Source organism: Saccopteryx bilineata, chromosome 3 (assembly GCF_036850765.1).
Source record: "Saccopteryx bilineata isolate mSacBil1 chromosome 3, mSacBil1_pri_phased_curated, whole genome shotgun sequence".
Lineage (NCBI taxonomy): Eukaryota > Metazoa > Chordata > Mammalia > Chiroptera > Emballonuridae > Saccopteryx > Saccopteryx bilineata.
The window spans coordinates 261878674-261897778 of NC_089492.1; the positions used below are offsets into that span (position 1 = coordinate 261878674).

The 19105-nt window shown below is 40.1% G+C and overlaps 1 protein-coding gene across 1 annotated transcript in view; it reads right to left on the minus strand.

Moving 5' to 3' along the window:
• RLF (RLF zinc finger) overlaps positions 1-19105 on the minus strand; it is a 94846-nt gene that overhangs the window by 42071 nt on the left and 33670 nt on the right. The window contains exons 2-5 of the mRNA XM_066269522.1: positions 17554-17708; positions 15713-15794; positions 9385-9517; positions 552-754 (exon numbers count right to left, since the gene is read on the minus strand). Coding sequence (XP_066125619.1) covers positions 552-754; positions 9385-9517; positions 15713-15794; positions 17554-17708 — 573 coding nt within the window. The remainder of the gene's footprint in view (positions 1-551; positions 755-9384; positions 9518-15712; positions 15795-17553; positions 17709-19105) is intronic.

Consider the following 19105-nt stretch of genomic DNA (forward strand, 5'->3'; position numbering starts at 1 on the left):
ACAATGATTCAGATTTTTAAAAAAGAACACACTCTGACTGATAAAACAGTTTAAAAAATATTCAATCAGTTTATTATTTTCCATGGTATCCAGTTTGTCTACTTAGTCATTGTTCAAAATTTATTCATGTGTTCTAAAGTTCTACATTTCTCTGCTTACAGTTCAATGTATTAAGTAATTTAAGCTAAAGATAAGTGCCATTCTCTTTAGTTTATCCCTTGATACCAGTATTAATAATTTCTGCATTTCCCAAACATAGAAAAAACATTACTTTATGAAAAAACAATTTTCATATTTAAAGATTTCAAAGCAAACCATTACCCAAGCACAAAAATACACTGCACATTCTTTAATTATCTACTTTTCACATCTACCTACAATGTGACTTTATAGTCAGTCTGTTGAACAGTTAAATATACAATTAAAACAGTACTTTTCAGTGCCTGGAGGAAAAAAAGTCTTGGTTTTCATCTTGCCATGCAACATTTATCAAATCCTACTAAAACTTATAGCAAATGTGAATGACAACAGCAGTTATTTGCATTACTCACCTCCTTAATAGCATCTTCATTAGGGAGAACGGAACATAAACATGTGATATAGGCTTGCTGAAAAGATGACACATTTGAAATCTCTTTAGATTCTGCACATAGTTTTGATAAAGCAGTAGCCTGGGGGACGCAGTTAGATTTCAACAAATGTTTTATTCGCATTTGCAGAAAAAATGGTCCTTCTTCTGCAATCAATTTATTAACTAGGAAAAAAAAAGAAAATATAAAACAGTTTGATAACATACCATATAACATGCCAGGGTTGTTAAGATGAAATTAATATCATTTGATGTCGTGTGTTTTTAGTGAATAAAAAACTCAGTTGCTATAACTGGGAAGTTCAATCTGGTCTCATTACTCATCTAATAGAGCAGAGAGCAAAATAAAATAATTTTGCTAATGCTTCCCACATTACCTAGTATTTTTATTTGGAACACCAAACACTTTAATAAAGCTACTAACATTTCATCAAATTGCTTGACCTCCTTCCTCATTTTATCAGGACAGCAAGAAGTAGTGAAATGAACTACAAGCATAAGTGCAAGAAAAAGAAGTAACATGTCATATTAACAACTGCAACTTACACTTATGAGGTACCAAGCTTTAAGCTGAGTGTTTTTATATACCTCTCACTTATTCCTCACACCACCACCAAGGCAAGTATTATCATCCCCAGTATAAAGTTAGAAAAATTAACATTCAGAGAAATTAGGTAACTTGCCAAAAATTCCAAAGCCGGTGGTGCTCTTTCCTCTAAACCAGGCATTTCTCAAAGTGTGTTCCACCGACCAAAAGACCTGAGAGATAGTCCTAGAAAAAAAAAGGATTCCTTGGTCAAATCTCTGAACAGTCCTGCAATAAATAAAACTGTCCACTTTTATTTAGTCCAATGTTTCCCAAACTGATTTGACCAGAGAACCCTTTTACACATATTATTAGTGCAATGTAAAATACATATTCCTGGTTTAGTACACACTTTGGAAAATGCTGCAGAGCAGTACTGAATATTTAGCACCTGAGCACTGATTTGCACCGCCTTCTGGACAAGCCCTCAATTTCTGAACAGTGTGTGTGGCAAGTGTGTAGCATCAATTTACATACTTTTATTTGAAGAACATAAGTGGGAATGTTGCATGTCAAGATGTGGTCAACAGGCAAACTGCTTTAAGTGGCTTATCTAAAATAGTGTTCCTCAAAGCTCAACGTGCCTTCTGAATTACCTGGGGAATCTTATTAAAATGCAGATTCCAATTCAGGAGGTCTGGGATGGGACCTGAGATTCTGCTTTTCTAACAAGCCTCTCAAGTGATACCCATACTGCTATGTCCATAGGCCACATATGAAGTAGAAATCATTAAGATAAAATAAACCAGGGAGGGGGGAGGGGAAAAGATAAACTGCAGGCCCAATCTTAACCATATATCAGAATCAACTGTAGGTTTTTAAAAATTCCTTTTTAAGGTAATACCATATATACACAACACAAAACTCATAAGCCATACAAAAGGTGGTGTTTAAAAACTGTCTTCTTCTACCCTGACTCCATCCCCTAGTCTCCCTCCCCAAGAAACAACAACTGTTTCCAATTTCTTGTTTATACTTCAAAATATTCTGAGTATGGCCTGACCAGGCAGTGGTGCAGAGGATAAAGCGTCGGACTGGGACACAGAGGACCCAGGTTCGAGACTCCGAGGTTGCCAGCTTCAGTGCAGGCTCATCTGGTTTGAGCAAGGCTCACCAGCTAAAGCCAAAGGTCACTGGGCTGCTGTAATCCCTGGTCAAGGCACATATGAGAAAGCAATCAATGAACAACTAAGGTGCTGCAACAAAGAATTGATGCTTCTCATTTCTTTCCTTTCCTGTCTGTCCCTATCTCTGACTCTCTGTCACAAAAATAATTAAATAAATAAATTCTGAGTATGAACATTTTTTTCCCCACTTAATATATCATATACATCATTCTATCATCATTGTACATTTAGAGCTACCACAATACTTTTAACAACTGAATAGCATTCCACAGTGTGGATGTACTGTCATTGATTTAACCAATCCCCTACTGATATGTGCAACTTGTTTCCAATCTTTAGCAATCCTCAATGATGCTACAATTTATAGCCTGTACATAGGCCATTCCACACATGCCTGACTATATCTATGGAAAAAACTGCTAGGAGTAGAACTGCTGCCAAACTGATCTACAGAGGTTGTACCCATTTATACTCCCACACTTATAGGTGGAAGGTGCCTACTTCCTGTGGCACTTCAAAAAGGTCTGGATGCAGTGCTTCAACTTTGGAGATTTTAATTTAGCAAGTGGAGGCTGGACCTCAGGAGTGGATGTGTGTTTTGGTTTCAAATTCCACAGATATCTAATATGTAGTCAAGGTCAAAAAGCATGGACAGAAAACGGATCATTTTCATTTAAACTTTTCCAATTTAGTACCACAGGCCCTAAATTCCACAAAAGAACTTGTAATCATACCTCCCACTCAAATAGCTCCTCATTCCTAACTTCTGTTTCAGTAACGATATTCTCTCAATCAGACAGAAATGAAATCTTGGCATTATTCTTCTTTGCCAGCTCCTTTCCTCAAGGAAATCGACTTAGTTGTACCCTAGCAATCCTTTTTAAAATTCTCTCCAATCTACATGGTTCCTCCATATTATTTCCTGTCACATCTTTCAGGCCTATATCCTACTGTACTCGATTTATCTACCCTACCAAGTTGTAAACATTTTCACAAATCCCACACCTGAGAACAGGTATGTTATCTACACAAACCACCCCCTTCTAATTTTCCACATTTACTTTGTTCACACTTATATTTCTCTTTAAGTACAGTAATAAAGGCTTACAATATACAACTGTTAAGATCTCAGGTTTTGGCCTGACCAGGTGGTGGTGCAGTGGATAGAGCATCAGACTGGGATGTGGAGAACCCAGGTTTGAGACCCTGAGACCGCCAGCTTGAGCGCAGGCTCATCTGGCTTGAGCAAAAAGCTCACCAGCTTGGACCCAAGGTCGCTGGCTTGAGCAAGGGGTTACTCAGTCTGCTGACGGCCCATGGTCAAGGCACATATGAGAAAGCAATCAATGAACAACTAAGGTGTCGCAACGAAAAACTGATGATTGATGCTTCTCATCTCTCAGTTCCTGTCTGTCTGTCCCTATCTCTCTCTCTCTCTCTCTGTCCCTGTAAAAAAAAAAAAAAAAAAATCTCAGGTTTTGGAATCACTGATCTGAGGCTGAATCATGACTCTGAGACATACTAGCTGTGTGAATGGAGGCCAAATTAATTGACTTCTCTGAGCCTAAGGTTTCTTCATCTGTTAAATGGTCAGTTATATCCACCTCACAAAGATGAAAGAATCATAAATGAAATACTAGTACGGCAGATAAGACTTAGCACAGAGCAGGCACAGAGTAAATGCTTAATACTAGTTGCTTTTTGTCTCTGATACACCTCTTATTACACTATCAAAAATTTGTGAATACCATGTCTTGTTAACTTTTATATTCCCTACAGCACTAAACACAATGCCTTGAGACATGTTTAATAAAACCATGTATTTAGCAACTGGATGGTTATCATTCCTCATTCAAAAACCTTTCATCTCCTCACCTAGGCTCACAGTCTGCCCTCACAATTTTAACTCTTGTGGCCTTGGGCATGTATAAACTCTCACCTGTTTTATGGATTAATGAAATAAGGAAAGCATTAATACAGTGCCCATCACATAACAAGCACTCTATAAATCACAGCTATTATTTCTATGAGGTAAAACTATTTTACTCAATATATTACAACCACAGTTAAACTACTATATCAAGTTTAAAACAGATCAATCTTACATTTTAAAAATCATTTTAGCCCTGGCCGGTTGGCTCAGTGGTAGAGCGTCGGCCTGGCGTGTGGGAGTCCCGGGTTCGATTCCTGGCCAGGGCACACAGGAGAAGCGCCCATCTGCTTCTCTACCCCTCCCCCTCTCCTTCCTCTCTGTCTTTTTCTTCCCCTCCCACAGCCAAGGCTCCACTGGAGCAAAGTTGGCCCGGGCACTGAGGATGGCTCTGTGGCCTCTGCCTCAGGCGCTAGAATGGCTCTGGTTGCAGCAGAGCAATGCCCCAGATGGGTAGAGCATCGCCCCCTGGTGGGCATGCCGGGTGGATCCCGGTTGGACACATGCGAGAGTCTGTCTGACTGCCTCCCCGTTTCCAGCTTCGGAAAAATTTTTTATTAAAAAAAAAATCATTTTAATTTGTTAAAATCAACCTTTAACTTTATTTTGTAAAAGTAAATCCATTCATACACTTTATGCTTTTTTTTTTTTTTTTTACAGGGACAGAGAGAGTCAGAGAGGGATGGATAGGGACAGACAGACAGGAACAGAGAGAGATGAGAAGCATCAATCATTAGTTTTTCGTTGCAACACCTTAGTTGTTCATTGATTGGTTTCTCATATGTGCCTTGACCGCGGGCCTTCAGCAGACTGAGTAACCCCTTGCTTGAGCCAGCGACCTTGGGTCCAAGCTGGCAAGCTTTTTGCTCAAGCCAGATGAGCCCACGCTCAAATTGGCAACCTCGGGGTCTCGAACCTGGGTCCTCCGCATCCCAGTCTGATGCTCTACCCAATGCGTCACCACCTGGTCAGGCTCATTCATACACTTTAATATTGAAAATGTATACGTACTGAGAGTCTCACTCCCAATTGTGATCCTTTTTTTTTACCCCCAAACATTTTAATACAAAAAAAAAAATTTTAATCATGTATCCATCTAGATTCAATGACTGAACTAGTTATGGTGTATTTCTTTACCTAGTTTTTCTTTTTTCTGAACCATTTAAAAGTAAGCTGCAAACATCATGAGCTTACCTTTTACCTAATTCATCATGTAAAAAAATAACATATAGGGTCCAGTTAAAAAACAACTTTTTTTCCCCAATGAGGAATGACTTTTTGTTTTTATTGCAGACTCAGGTGGCACATGACAATTAATAAAATAGTAAGGGGCCCTGGCCGGTTGGCTCAGCGGTAGAGCGTCGGCCTGACGTGCAGGGGACCCGGGTTCGATTCCCGGCCAGGGCACATAGGAGAAGCGCCCTTTTGCTTCTCCACCCCCCACCCCCCTCCTTCCTCTCTGTCTCTCTCTCCCCTCCCACAGCCAAGGCTCCATTGGAGCAAAGATGGCCCGGGCGCTGGGGATGGCTCCTTGGCCTCTGCCCCAGGCGCTAGAGTGGCTCTGGTCGCGGCAGAGCGACGCCCCCTGGTAGGCAGCTTCGCCCCTGGTGGGCGTGCCGGGTGGATCCCGGTCGGGCGCATGCGGGAGTCTGTCTGACTGTCTCTCCCCGTTTCCAGCTTCAGAAAGAAAGAAAGAAAGAAAAGAAAGAAAGAAAGAAAGAAAGAAAGAAAGAAAGAAAGAAAGAAAGAAAGAAAGAAAGAATAAATAATAAAATAAAATAGTAAGGGATGGGGGGGGCGACAAAAATTAAACCACCAGAGGGAAGTAAGAGCTGGGTGGTTCCTTCTCTGCCTGAGTCAGGAAAAAGAGTTGGTGCCTCTCCACGACAAGGATGGACCTGTCCTTCATTCAACTGTTGGTAGAGGGGAGAGAAGAAAGCAGAAGGCTATTGCTTTGGCACGCCTGAGTTTCAAGGAAAAGGAGGAACAGCCTGTGCTTTGATGTCATAAATTATAGGGTACAAGATAGTTGGAAACCTGGCAGATACAGGATGGCAGTAACTGGGTGACCTTGAGTTGGAATCACTTCAGTTCAGTGGTGGGAGGGTCCCACTTACTGATGGGGTTTGAGGTCTCTGGGGCTACCCAACTTCTAGCTGCTGCCATCATCACTGACAGGAGAGGTAGTTTTGTGGATGTTGGGCCTCAGGCTGGGAACCTTCTGTGGGGTTTGGCTGGACTTGTTCTTACCATTTCCACCTTCTGTGGTAGGCTGCTGGGGTGGCTAGGCCTTCAGTAGCTGGGCTGGAATCTAGGTTGGAGAAACCCCTTCATTTCCCTGCTGATCATGCAGGCAGAATTGTCAACAACTGGTACTTAGTACTTAAACTTTGGGGGAGGACAATAAAGTTTTTGGGGGGAGGCAAAATTCAAGAATTCAAGGAAGAAATAATAAAAATCTTAAAAGTTTTTTTTTTTAATTCAAAAAACTAAACTGAAAAGCATTTACTGAGTTCCTTGGAGGTTTAAAAATGCAATTTTTATGCTTCTGACTACTATGTTACTGACCAGAAGACAATCAATGAGATGATAGTCACTGCTTTCCAATAGTCAAATGTCAGTACTAGCCTGCAAGGGCAATTGAGCTGTAAAGTTAGGTTTCTAACCTTTTGACCTGAAATTAGGGTATGGGTCAACTGAGAAAGCAGGCAGGTCACAGGCTGCCCACCACTTATACTGTGGTTCTCAGACTAATTCCTTAAGGTATGTAGGTCTCCTTTTTTTTTTCTCAGTGTAACTGATAGGCAGAATCATCAGAGGAAAAGGACCAAGAGAAAATCTAAGTACCCTGACTGATAATCTCCTCACTATGCAGAAAAACCCAAATAACATCTATATAGCAGGTTGTCAAATTTGGTAAATGAATAGAAACTGGGATATTTTAAGGCACTAACATTCAAATGACCCGTACTAAGACCTAAATTAACTATATTTCAGAAGTGTAAATAAAAATTGTTCTGAAACTCATTTTTATTCCAGAAACATACTTAACAGAATGTGATCCTTTAAATTTTCCATTAACTTACAAATGATATCACAACATGAGAAACCTGTGTGTGTCTAAAATGCTCAAGCTACTTAAATACAAAATTTTTCTGGTCTTAAGCTGACAATACTGCAAATAAAAATGCATATATCTAAAAATATTAAATTCCAGTAATTCTCAAGTTTAAAATAAAATAGAAATTTTTTTCATGGTCCTCAGCTATAATAACCAGTGAACAAAATATGAGCAAGGCTCTATCTACTATACACCTAAGTCTAAAAGCTGGTAATCATTTTTATCACAGAACTTTGTGTGAATACTGTTATTCAAAGCAACATTTTTAAATAAGTGCAAAAGGATACTTAAAACACTACCTAAAAAATGAAAGAATCCTTAGGAAAAACATGAAATATTAATGGTTAGTTTTAACTATTCCAGGGGGAACAGAATGACTGGGGATATAAATAAAGATAAAACACAAAATTTTGACCCATTACTGTATTTCCCCATGTAAAAGGTGCTCCCATGTATAAGATGCACCTTAATTTTAGGGCCTGAAATTTAAAAACAGGAAAAAAAAAATGTTATTACATGAAGTTATTGAGCTCAAGTTTTATTCATTATAAAATTCATATAACTCATCACTGTCAAAACTCCCATCCATTAGCTTGCCCTCATCTGTGTCTGATGACGAGTCACTATCTTCATATACTGTCTTGTCCTCAGTTCCATCTATGGCATTTGAAATGCCACACTTCTTAAATGACTTGACAATGATCTCAATCTTGATATTATCCCAAGATCTTTTCACCCAGGTACAAAACTTGTCCTATAGTTGGTTTCTTCACTTTTCCTGCTGGTGTCAAATTGTCCCCAGAAGACTTCATCCATTGGATCCATTTGGCTCTCATGACAGCTTTGAAGGGTTTGCTAATATTGACATCAAGTGGTTGGAGCTGGAATGTCAAGCCTCCAAGTATGACAGCAAATTTTGTTTTTTGCTCTGCAGCAATCTCCTTTGTGTTTTTTGTTATGTGTGCTCTGAACTGATCAAGCACCAATAGGGCAGGTTTGCATAAGAGCCCACCTGGTCTCCTCCAAACTTTCTCAAACCAGATCTTCATTCCATCCTGATCCATCCAACCCTTGTCATGAACATGGACAGTCAGTCCTTGAGGAATGCCTTCTTTTGGCACTGTTCTGCATTTGAAAATCAGCATAGGAAGCAGCTTGGTTCTGACAGCACAACAAGCTAGAACAACTGTATAATGGCTCTTTTCATGTCCACTTGTGCAGTTATAGTTTTCACCCCCTTCTTATCAATAGTTCTGTTACTTTAGACATCAAATTGAAGGGGAACTTCATCCATATTTGCAATCTGTCCCAACTCAAACTGATATGTCTTCTGACATTGAATGACAAAACGATGAAATACAAGAACCGTCTGCTCATAGCTTTCAGGCATCTTTTGGTAAGTCTCATGCATGTACACACGCTTAGTCCATTCTGTTTCATGAACCTGAAGCACCTGAATTGTGTCCTCTTTTAAAATCAGTAACTTCTTTTTCATCAGCAATTGTTCTTGTCTCATGCTGAACCATCTTTGTGGACCCAGGAATTCCAACTGCCCTTTGCTTTTCAATTCATATCTTCAGTTCCCTCTCTAAATCAGGCCATTTTGCTGACTTGCCTCTGCTGCGGCGTTTTCAGTAGGGTTTCTTTTTCCCGTAGCCAGTGTTGGATTGATTTCTCAGTTGGAGGAGGACCAAACTTACGTTCAACAGTACAATTTCCATTCATTTTTGCAAACTGGATCGCTTTTAACTTGAATTCAGCACTGTACAAAAATCTTTTCTGAGCCATTTCTGGGCAGAATGTGGCAAAGCATAACCTACCGTAATATACCGGTAACAAGTCCGAAACAATGAGTGCAAAGACAAAAAGCGAGAAATGCAAGTAAAAAAATCTACAACCACTGTATAAGACGCCCAGTATTTAGACCCCAAATTTTTCAACAAAGGGTGTGTCTTATATATGGGGAAATACGGTAATTTTAATTTTAAACTAAGTCTTCCTTCAATATAGTCAGTAAGTTTTAAGGCTTACCTTCTTCTGTTTCTACTGGCTGTTGAGACAAAATTTTAAGAAGAACTGGATTTTTCCACACCCCTTCCTTGGTAACATGAACCAATATTTGTAGGTTATTATTTCCAAATTCCAATAATGCATCATGTGACTCCTAAAACAAAAAGATACATCCAGAAAACAGGTGAACAAGCAATATAGACAGTAATATTGCCTTTTAAATATATCTGAATGTCTATGAACGGACCTATATCTTGGGGGAAAAACTATCCTTAAAGTTTTGTGGCCTGACCTGTGGTGGCAGAGTGGATAAAGTGTCAATCTGGAAATGCTGAGGTTGCTGGTTCAAAACCCTGGGCTTGCCTGGTCAAGGCACATATGGGAGTTGATGCTTCCTGCTCCTCCCCCCTTCTCTCCCCCCTCTCTATAATGAATAAAATCTTAAAAAAAAAAAAGCTTTGTGAAATTCTGGTGCTGCTCTTTTTAAATGAAACTAGGGTGTTTTCACCAAGTAAAAGGGTACCTTTAAAACATCTTTCCTGAATTCCCTTTAAGTAAAATTATCACAATTCAATTTGCATCCCTACATTACAAATTATTGTACGGCCGAGGCCATGGGGCTATCCTTAGTGCCCAGGGTGGCTTTGCTCCGGTGGAGCCTTGGCTGCGGGCGGGAGGAGAGAGACTAAGAGGAAGGAGAGGGGGAGGGGTGGAGAGGTAGATGGGTGTTTCTCCTGGGTGCTCTGGCCAGGAATTGAACCCGGGAATCCTGCACACCAGGCCAATGACTCCGACAGGTCTACCATATCATGCTTTTTACTTAAAAAAAAAAATAAAAATTTACATTTCTTTTGAATGCTGATGAACAGGAGACACCAAATCTTTTTCGCCTGCAAACTACTACCGTCTTTATTAGATCTAGCTAATAACACTGTTCTTTTTTCCAAATAGCTCCAGATATATGAAAAAGATTGAAAAAGGTGGATGGGGATCCTCAAACCCCTCAGCGAGATCTTCTGAGAATGGCTTTTAAGATACCAAGAGGCAGAAAAAGCCCAATAGAGATCAGGGGAACTACCAGCTTTTAGGATACACCCTTAAAGGCTCCAACGCCCCAAAGGGGTCTCATAGGATGCCATCTGGGTCCTGCTTCAATAGTGGAAAGGAAGGTCACTGAGCTAAAGCCTGCCAGGCTTACACGCCTCTGCTGTGAGGAAACAGGGACACTGGAAGGTGGGCTTCCCCCTCGCTCCTCTAAGGGAGGGTTCAGTCTCTTCCAGCCCTGCTCCAGCCACCTATGACCTAACCTTGCCCAGAAAGCTGGGGTTTGCCACTGAAGGCTGAAGGTGCCCAGGGCCGTCGGCCCCATCTATGACACTGTGGACGAGCCTAGGGTATTTCTTCCAAGAAGCAGGGAAACTGATCTCATTCGCACAAAGGCCACTTAACTATGTTTTGCCTGAATAGTCAGGTTTTTTATTCTTCCCTCAAAGATCTCTGTTGTGGGTGTTGATAGTCCTATGTTCTGCTGCTTTGCTTAATATATAGTGTTTCCTTTATCCCTCCTACCTCAATGCCCCACTCATATTTCAGGCTGGGACCTACTCCTAATTTAGAGCTCTCTTTCCTCCTTTTGCCAACTTATATTATGAATTTACCTTTGCCACCCAGCTTAGTGTATCCCAAGGTTCTCTTTACCAGGCCACAGTCACAGAGCTCCAGGGAAAAGCAACCTGGTCTCAACTCTCCAGGAAGAGGAGAACAGAAGCTCCATATCCATGCATGCTGCAAATGGCTTTTTCCAGTCTACCTGAATCATTACCAGCTAGAAGCAGCAGTCATTGGGACTTGGACATGAGCTGCAAAGTATAGAATGGTGACAACAATTCCAGTGCCATGCGGACTTTTCCTGTGGGGAACTTTCCTGGACTCCTGCTCCCTGTGACAGCTCCTAACAGACTGAACTGTGGTTGGGTTGCATTTTTCAGGGATTTGGCATGGTGATGGGGCCAACTTGGACTTGGTGAACATGTTAAGGACACTACTCTTTTAGGGATTCTTGCTGTATTGGCCAAGAGTTTGCTTAAAGGCTTTTAATCACTGTAAAAAAAAATAGAGGACTGGATGAAGAAGATGGGGCACATATACACCATGGTATACTATTCAGCTAGGAGAAATGATGACATCAGATCACTTGCAGCGGAATGGTGGAGTCTTGGTAGCATTGTGTGGGGTGAAATGGGCGAATCAGAAAAAAACAGGAACTGCAGGATTCCATACATTGGTGGGACATAGAAGCGAAACTAAGAGGCATGGACGGGAGTGTGGTGGTTAGGGGGGGGAGGGAAGGAGGGAGAGGGGGAGGGGGAGGGGTACAGAGAGAACTGGATGGAGGGTGGCGGAGGACGATCTCTCTTCGGGTGATGGGTATGCAACAGAACTAAATGACAAGATAACCTGGAAATGTTTTCTTTGAATGTATGTACCCTGATTTATTGATGTCACCCCATTAAAATAAAAATTTATTAAAAAAAAATTATTGTACGGCCAATGGTACAGCTCTCCTTTCAAGGATTCTGTAGTAGTCACAAAAACAACCTATTCCTTTGAATATAAGTATTACTTAATGACACCAATTGTTATATACTTTTTTAAATTATTCTATCAAATGATAGTTCTATGTAAAATATCGTGGAAAGTCTAAGTTATCATCTATCTTTATATTTCTTCAGAAAACAAACGGCCTGACCAGGCAGTGGCACAATGGATAGAACACTGAACAGGGACATGCAGAACCAGGTTCAAAACCTGGAAGTCACTGGCTTGAGCACAAGCTCATCCGGCTTGAGCGTGGAATCGCTGGCTTGAGCATGGGATCATAGACATGACCCCATGGTCACTGGCTTAAAGCCCAAGGTCACTGGCTTGAGCAAGAGGTCACTCGCTCTGCTGTAGTCCCCCAGTCAAAGCACATATGAGAAAGCAATCGATGAAAACTAAGGAGACTAAGGAGCCGCAATGAAGAATTGATGCTTCTCCTCTCTCTCTCTCTTCCTGTCTGTCCCTCTCTGTCTCTCTGACACACACACACTATAACTGCCAAATGTTTGTTCTTTAAAATACTTATATACACAAAGAGTGGGGGGAAAGGGGTCAGAAATTTAACTTGCCATAAATGATTAAGTATACATCTCATCTTCTCTTACTAGTGAGAATTATTGTTGTTCCCATATTTTAAATATTTAACTTGTTTTCCCTTATTTTAGACTGCTGAAATTCTCAAGGAACACAAGCTTCTATTTATAGCAAGATATTCCTTTGAAAAATTAAAGTTTAAAAATTTCACAAACAGCCTGACCAGGCGGTGATGCAATGGATAAAGCGATGGACTGGGAAACAGAGGACCCAGGTTTGAAACCCAAGGTCTACGGTTTGAGCGTGGGCTCACCAGCTTGTGCTCACCAGCTTGCATGTGGGGTCACTGGCTTGAGCATGGGATCACAGACATGACCCCATGGTTGCTGGCTTGAGCCCAAAGGTCGCAGGCTTGAGCAAGGGGTCACTTAGTCTGCTGTAGCCCCCTGGTCAAGGCACATATGAAAAAGCAATCAATGAACTGAAGTGCTGCAAAGAAGAACTGATACTTCTCATCTGACCAGGCAGTGGCACAGTGGATAGAGTGTCAGACTGGGACGCTGAGGACACAGGTTTGAAACCCTGAAGTCACCAGCTTGAGCGTGAGATCACAGACATGACCCCATGGTTGCTGGCCTGAGCAAGGGGTCACTGGCTCAGCTTTAGGATCCCCTACCCAGTCAAGGCACATATGAGAAGGTATCAACAAACAACTAAAGTGAAGCAACTACAAGTTGATACTTCTCATCTCTCTCCTCCCCCTCTTTCTCACTTCCTATCTCCCTCTCAAAAAATAAATAAATAAATAAATATATATATATATATATATATATATATATATATATATATGAGATAAGAACCTAACTCAGATGGGGGATAAAAAGAAATTTTTTATTCAGGCTAGCTATCTAAGAGAAAAATAATGAAACATTAAGAACATTGTCTCTGCAAATGATACTAATAAAAAATAATAACAGACCTAAAAAGAGTAAGTAGATTTGCCCTTCTAGAATGTCGTATGCCAGGACAAAACTACTGACACGCCTTGAAACAGAGTAACAAAATCAATGCACTATGCATGAAAGATTACTTTAGCAGCTGTATGATTATGTGAGAAATCAGTACCACAGTACAGGGATAAAAATAGTCCAAGAACATGACAAAGAAACTTCTTCCCAAAGAAAAAAAAAGATTAACATTATTTTATTTAGGGTTATATATCCCAGAAAGGAAATTTCCAGACCCTAATGAAGTGTTTCTGTTAATATGCAAATCTCTACTTGTGCCTACATGAACAAGTCCAAGCTAGTATGGAGTCTGGTCATGAAGGAAACAGTTAAGAAACCTCTGGGGCCTGACCAGGCAGTGATGCAGTGGATAGAATGTCGGACTGGGATGCAGAGGACCCAGGTTCGAAACCCCGAGGTCGCCAGCTTGAGCATGGACTCATCTGGTTTGAGCAAAAGCCCACCAGCTTGAACCCAAGGTCGCTGGCTCCAGCAAGGGGTTACTCGGTCTGCTGAAGGCCCGCGGTCAAGGCACATATGAGAAAGCAATCAATGAACAACTAGGGTGTTGCAACGAAAAACTGATGATTGATGCTTCTCATCTCTCTCCGTCCATGTCTATCCCTCTCTCTGACTCACTCTCTGTCTCTGTAAAAAATAATAAATTTTAAAAATTAAAATTAAAAATATAGCTAAAAAAAAAAGAAGCCTCTGGGTATAACTCTGGGTGTAACTTCGGGCAAACTAATTAATTAAACTTTCTATGCCTGTATTCCCATCTGTAAATGGAGGGTCAAATGGTCAAAATGATTATCAGGTTTGTAACCTGATTAAAATATATATACAAAACATGTAGAGTGGTGTTTGGCACATAATTAATGATAATAAATAAATGATAGCTAGTATTACTTATGTCTATTTTGGGGTTGTGTGTATGACAGACAGACAGACAAGAAGGGAGAGAGATGAGAAACATCAATTTGGCACCTCTGTTGTTCATTGATTGCTTTCTTATACATGCCCTGACCAGAGGAGGAGGGCTCCAGCAGAGTGAGTGACCCCTTGCTCAAGCCAACGACCTTGGGATCATGTCTATGATCCCACACTCAAGCCAGCAATCCCGCACTCAAGCTGGATAAACCCGTGCTTTAGCCAGAGACCTTGGGATTTTGAATCTGAGTCCTCAGTGTCCCAGGTCGATGCTCCATCCACTGCACCACCGCTGGTCAAGCTATTATGTCTGTTTTTAAAACTAGTTTTTCCATCTCTACCAGTAGCAAGCAAATGTGCCTCCTGTTGCTGGTATGCACTTGCTTTTGTTCCTACCTTACTTTCCCCCTCCCCAGCTTGTTACTTTCTCATCTACTAACCCTCAGAATGCTGATAATTAAGCCAATATGAGACAGTATAGCTTTCCTGTAAGTAAAATACATGAATAGAATTTTCTCCTGTAAGGAAAATACACGAATAGAATTTACGACTATTTTGACTTATACTGCTTGACATAATGCCTGAAGTATTAGAACGTTACTAGGTAAGTGCACTACGAATGATCCAAATACTGCTACCTTATAACCATACACAATTTTACATTTTTGATGGCTTTATTCTTTTTTTTAAAGATTTTATTTATTCATTTTAGAGAGGGGAGAGAGAGAAAGAGAGAGAAGAGGGGAGGAGCAGGAAGCATAAACTCCCATATGTGCCTTGACCAAGCAAGCCCAAGGTTTTGAACTGGCGACCTCAGCATTTCAGGTCGTCACTTTATTCACTGCGCCACCACAGGTCAGTCTAATGCAGGGGTCTCAAACTCGCAGCTGTGCGGCCTGCCCACCAATTTTGTGCGGCCCGCAGACTAATCAAACTTCGTGGATTAATCTGTGGGCCAGTCTGCTGGCCGCACAAAATTGGTGGGCGGGCCGCGAGTTTGAGACCCCTGGTCTAATGGCTTTATTCTGTATAAAACTTTCCCCAAGTTATGAAAACTTCTTTGTTGATTCTAACCTATACAAAGGCTAACAAAACCATATGAAAAAAACAATTTTTAAATACACCTCCTTCATCTGAAACTCTCATTTCACAAACTTAATAAGAATGTATAATGAAATTGGTTTTGTTCCAAGTTTCCAAATTTAGTTTGCTGGGAGAAATTAATTCGGTATCTTGGATTCCTAAAAGAGACTATTTTTCAGCCCAAATGAACTCACCTGTAGAGACTGAAGAAAGAGTACCCAGACTTCATGAGGCAGTTCACTTTCAGACACTGAAAGCAGCAATTCAAAACAACTCCTAAAATATAAGTAAGTCAGTATATAAAAGGGGGTATGGTCATTATCAACAGTATGACACTGACACTGAATGTACATTTTACATTTCTTTAAAGTTTTAAATTTGTTTTTTTATGCTTAAAATTTTCTTCAATATTGTTTCCTTGGCTTTTCAACTTTAGAAAGCAGAAAAATCAAGAGGCTTTATAATTACATTGTTATTTAATACACTTAGTAAGAATATAAACAGTCTATAAATCATATACCAAGCAGATTTAGTTATTTAGGGTGAGAGGAGGGTGCCCATACAGGAAACATTCTGATTTTAGAAGACAAAAACAGGAGCTCATGTTCCTGTCAATTCAGCTGATAAAGTGATAAATACAGGTAACCGTCATCTATATACATTCTTGTCACTTGCACAGAAGTTGAAATATCAGCAAGGCCATTCTTTTTTCTTTTCTAAGTGAAAGGAGGGGAGATAGACTCCCGCATGCTCCTCAACCGGGATCCATCCAGCAACCCCCGTCTAGGGCCAATGCTCTGCCCATCTGATGCCAATGTTCACAACTGAGATATTTTTAGCACCTGAGGCAGAGGCTCCACAGAGCCATCCTCAGCGGTTGGGCCCATCTGGCTCTGGGCCTTCACACTCTAAATAACTGAGTCACTGGTTGCAGAAGGGGATGAGGAGGAGGGAGGAGAGAGTGGGAGGAGGAGGACAGGGAGGGGAGGAGAAGCAGATGGTCACCTCTCCTGTGTGCCCTGACCAGGAATCAAACCCAGGACATCCACACACTGGGTCAACACTATCACTGAGTCAACCGACCAGGATAATAAATTGTTCTTTACCTCTAACAAATCAAGCAAGGGGAAAAAAAGTTTTCTACTTTTTACCACAACCAATAGCCAGAAAAAATAATGAAGAATTTAAAAAAGAAAATGAATAACAATTAGAATATAGATCAACTCAAAATACCCATAAACCAACACCTCTCTAAAATCTTGCAGAATGTTACTCTGTCCCTTAGGTTAGTATATAATATAGGAAATAGATTTATTAGGAGGAATAATGGGATTATAAAACCAGAAATGTTGTTTCATAAAAGCTATGGTATTAAAGGATTTGGGGTTTTAGAGAATAGGGAAAACAGGTGAGGCCAGAGGAAAATAAAATGGACCACCCAGACTAGAAGTTATCCCAACAATCAGTAGGCTGAACCAAAGTGATTCCCCAGATAAAAACTAAATAGTTGCTGTAGTTTATCAGTTTGGAAATAAAAATTAGAGGTGTAATTTTGTCTACTACTAGGTAGTCAAATATTAAAACAGCAGCTAAATTACCATGGACTCATACAGTGGAAATCTTATACTTGACCCTGACATTTTCTACTAGCAAAATTCTTAGTTTCAACAATATAACTGAATTGTAGAACTCATAATGTTTCCCCCTTCCTCAAAGTGTTCCCCTAAGCCCAAAACAGTCTCCAGACACTCTGTCACTTGAACTGATCTAGACTTGAGGACAAAGCAAAAAACTATCATTTTTGGATTCTACGCCTGGGTAAGAAAAGAGACTAGAGACAATTGGGTTATGTTGCTTGGCTGGTACTTGATCTCCTGGGAACCAGAGTGGAAAGGCTCAGAGCAAAGGAAATTTCATGCAAAGGTATGATTCTAAAGGTGCTTTGAATAAAGTGATCCCACAATAACTAGAAGTGAGGCAAACATTAAAACAAAAAAAATACTATGTTAAGAGTAATTTAAGTTCTTAAACTTACAGTACTAATCTGCCAAGCACTAATAGGACATCTTCACATTCAGTAGTTAAATACGGGCGTGCACTGGCAAAGCTTTGGATGGCAAGTCGATATACCTCCAGAAGATACACCATATGTTCAGATGCATTCTTGTTGCTTGCATATTGCAATAAGGTCTAAAAAATAAAATTAAAATTTTAATTATTTAAAAAATAAACAATGAAACAGAGTCTCTGTTCCCTTTTTCCTAACAGACACATACACCTTTTATTTGCCTTTATAGTCTCTGGCTTGTTAATAGGATTCTATTTTCATCAGTTAATGAACTGTTTTTGCTGAGTTAAAGAAAAGGTAGAACTGCTCTTCTGACAGGAGAATAAATTTACTAGTAGAGCCATAAAATACCTACAGTGGTTCTCTCTAGAGGTCTGTAGCTACCATCTCTAAAATTCAATGAGTTTCATTAATACATTAAATTAAGCACTGACCATGTGCCAGGAACTGGGTTTACAAGAATTAAGACTGACCCCTCCCTGCCTTCTACAAGAAGACTTATTCCTGAATATCACCCTCAGCTCTATAGTTCAAAAAAATACTTTTTATTTTGCATACATAGAACCGGTTAGGCTTAATTTATACTAACCAATTTATAAAAGGCTGATGTTACATTTTTAATTGTTTATTTTCAAAAAATAACATATAAGTTGGGGTGTGGGGTGGGACATAAAGAGGGACAAATATACAGTGACAGAAAATGATTTGATTTCAGGTGATGGATATATAACATAATCAACCATAATCAACAGTTCAAATATACACTATAGAAATGTTTACCTGAAACCTATGTATTCTTACTGATCAATGTCACCCGTTAAATTTAATTTTCTAAATAAAATTTTTTAAAAACATTAAGGCAGCCTGACCAGGCGGTGGCGTAGTGGATAGAGCATCAGACTGGGATGTGGAGAACCCAGGTTCGAGATCCCGAGGTCACCAGCTTGAGCAAGGGCTCATCTGGTTTGAGCAAAGCTCACCAGCTTGGACCCAAGGTCACTGGTTTGAGCAAGGGTTCACTCAGTCTGCTGTAGCCCCCTGGTCAAAGCACATATGAGAAATCAATGGACAACTAAGGAGCTGCAACAAATAATTGATGTTTCTCATCTCTCTCCCTTCCTGTCTATCTGTCCCTCTCTCTCTGTCTCTGCCACAAAAAACAAAACAAAACATTAAGTCAAATATTTACTTATTGACAGTGAAGGGATAGTCATATTATTATCCAGGATACCCCATTTATCTAAGAGGTTATCTGGTGGGTACAAAATCTAAAACAAGGAAAATGGAGCCACAATCAGGCCTCATAAATTAGTGTCCAACACTAAGATTTTGTGAAAAGCTATGTTCGTTCCAGACAGTGCTAGAAAAATCACTGCCAAAATTTTATTTGGGGGCTCCCTATGTTTTGCGAAGTTGCTTTCTTCTATTAATATATTTCTTCTAACAACTAGCTGAGTTTTGCTTATGCTTAATTGATATGTCAAGTTAGGTTAAGACAGCAGCATAAAAGTGTCCCCCT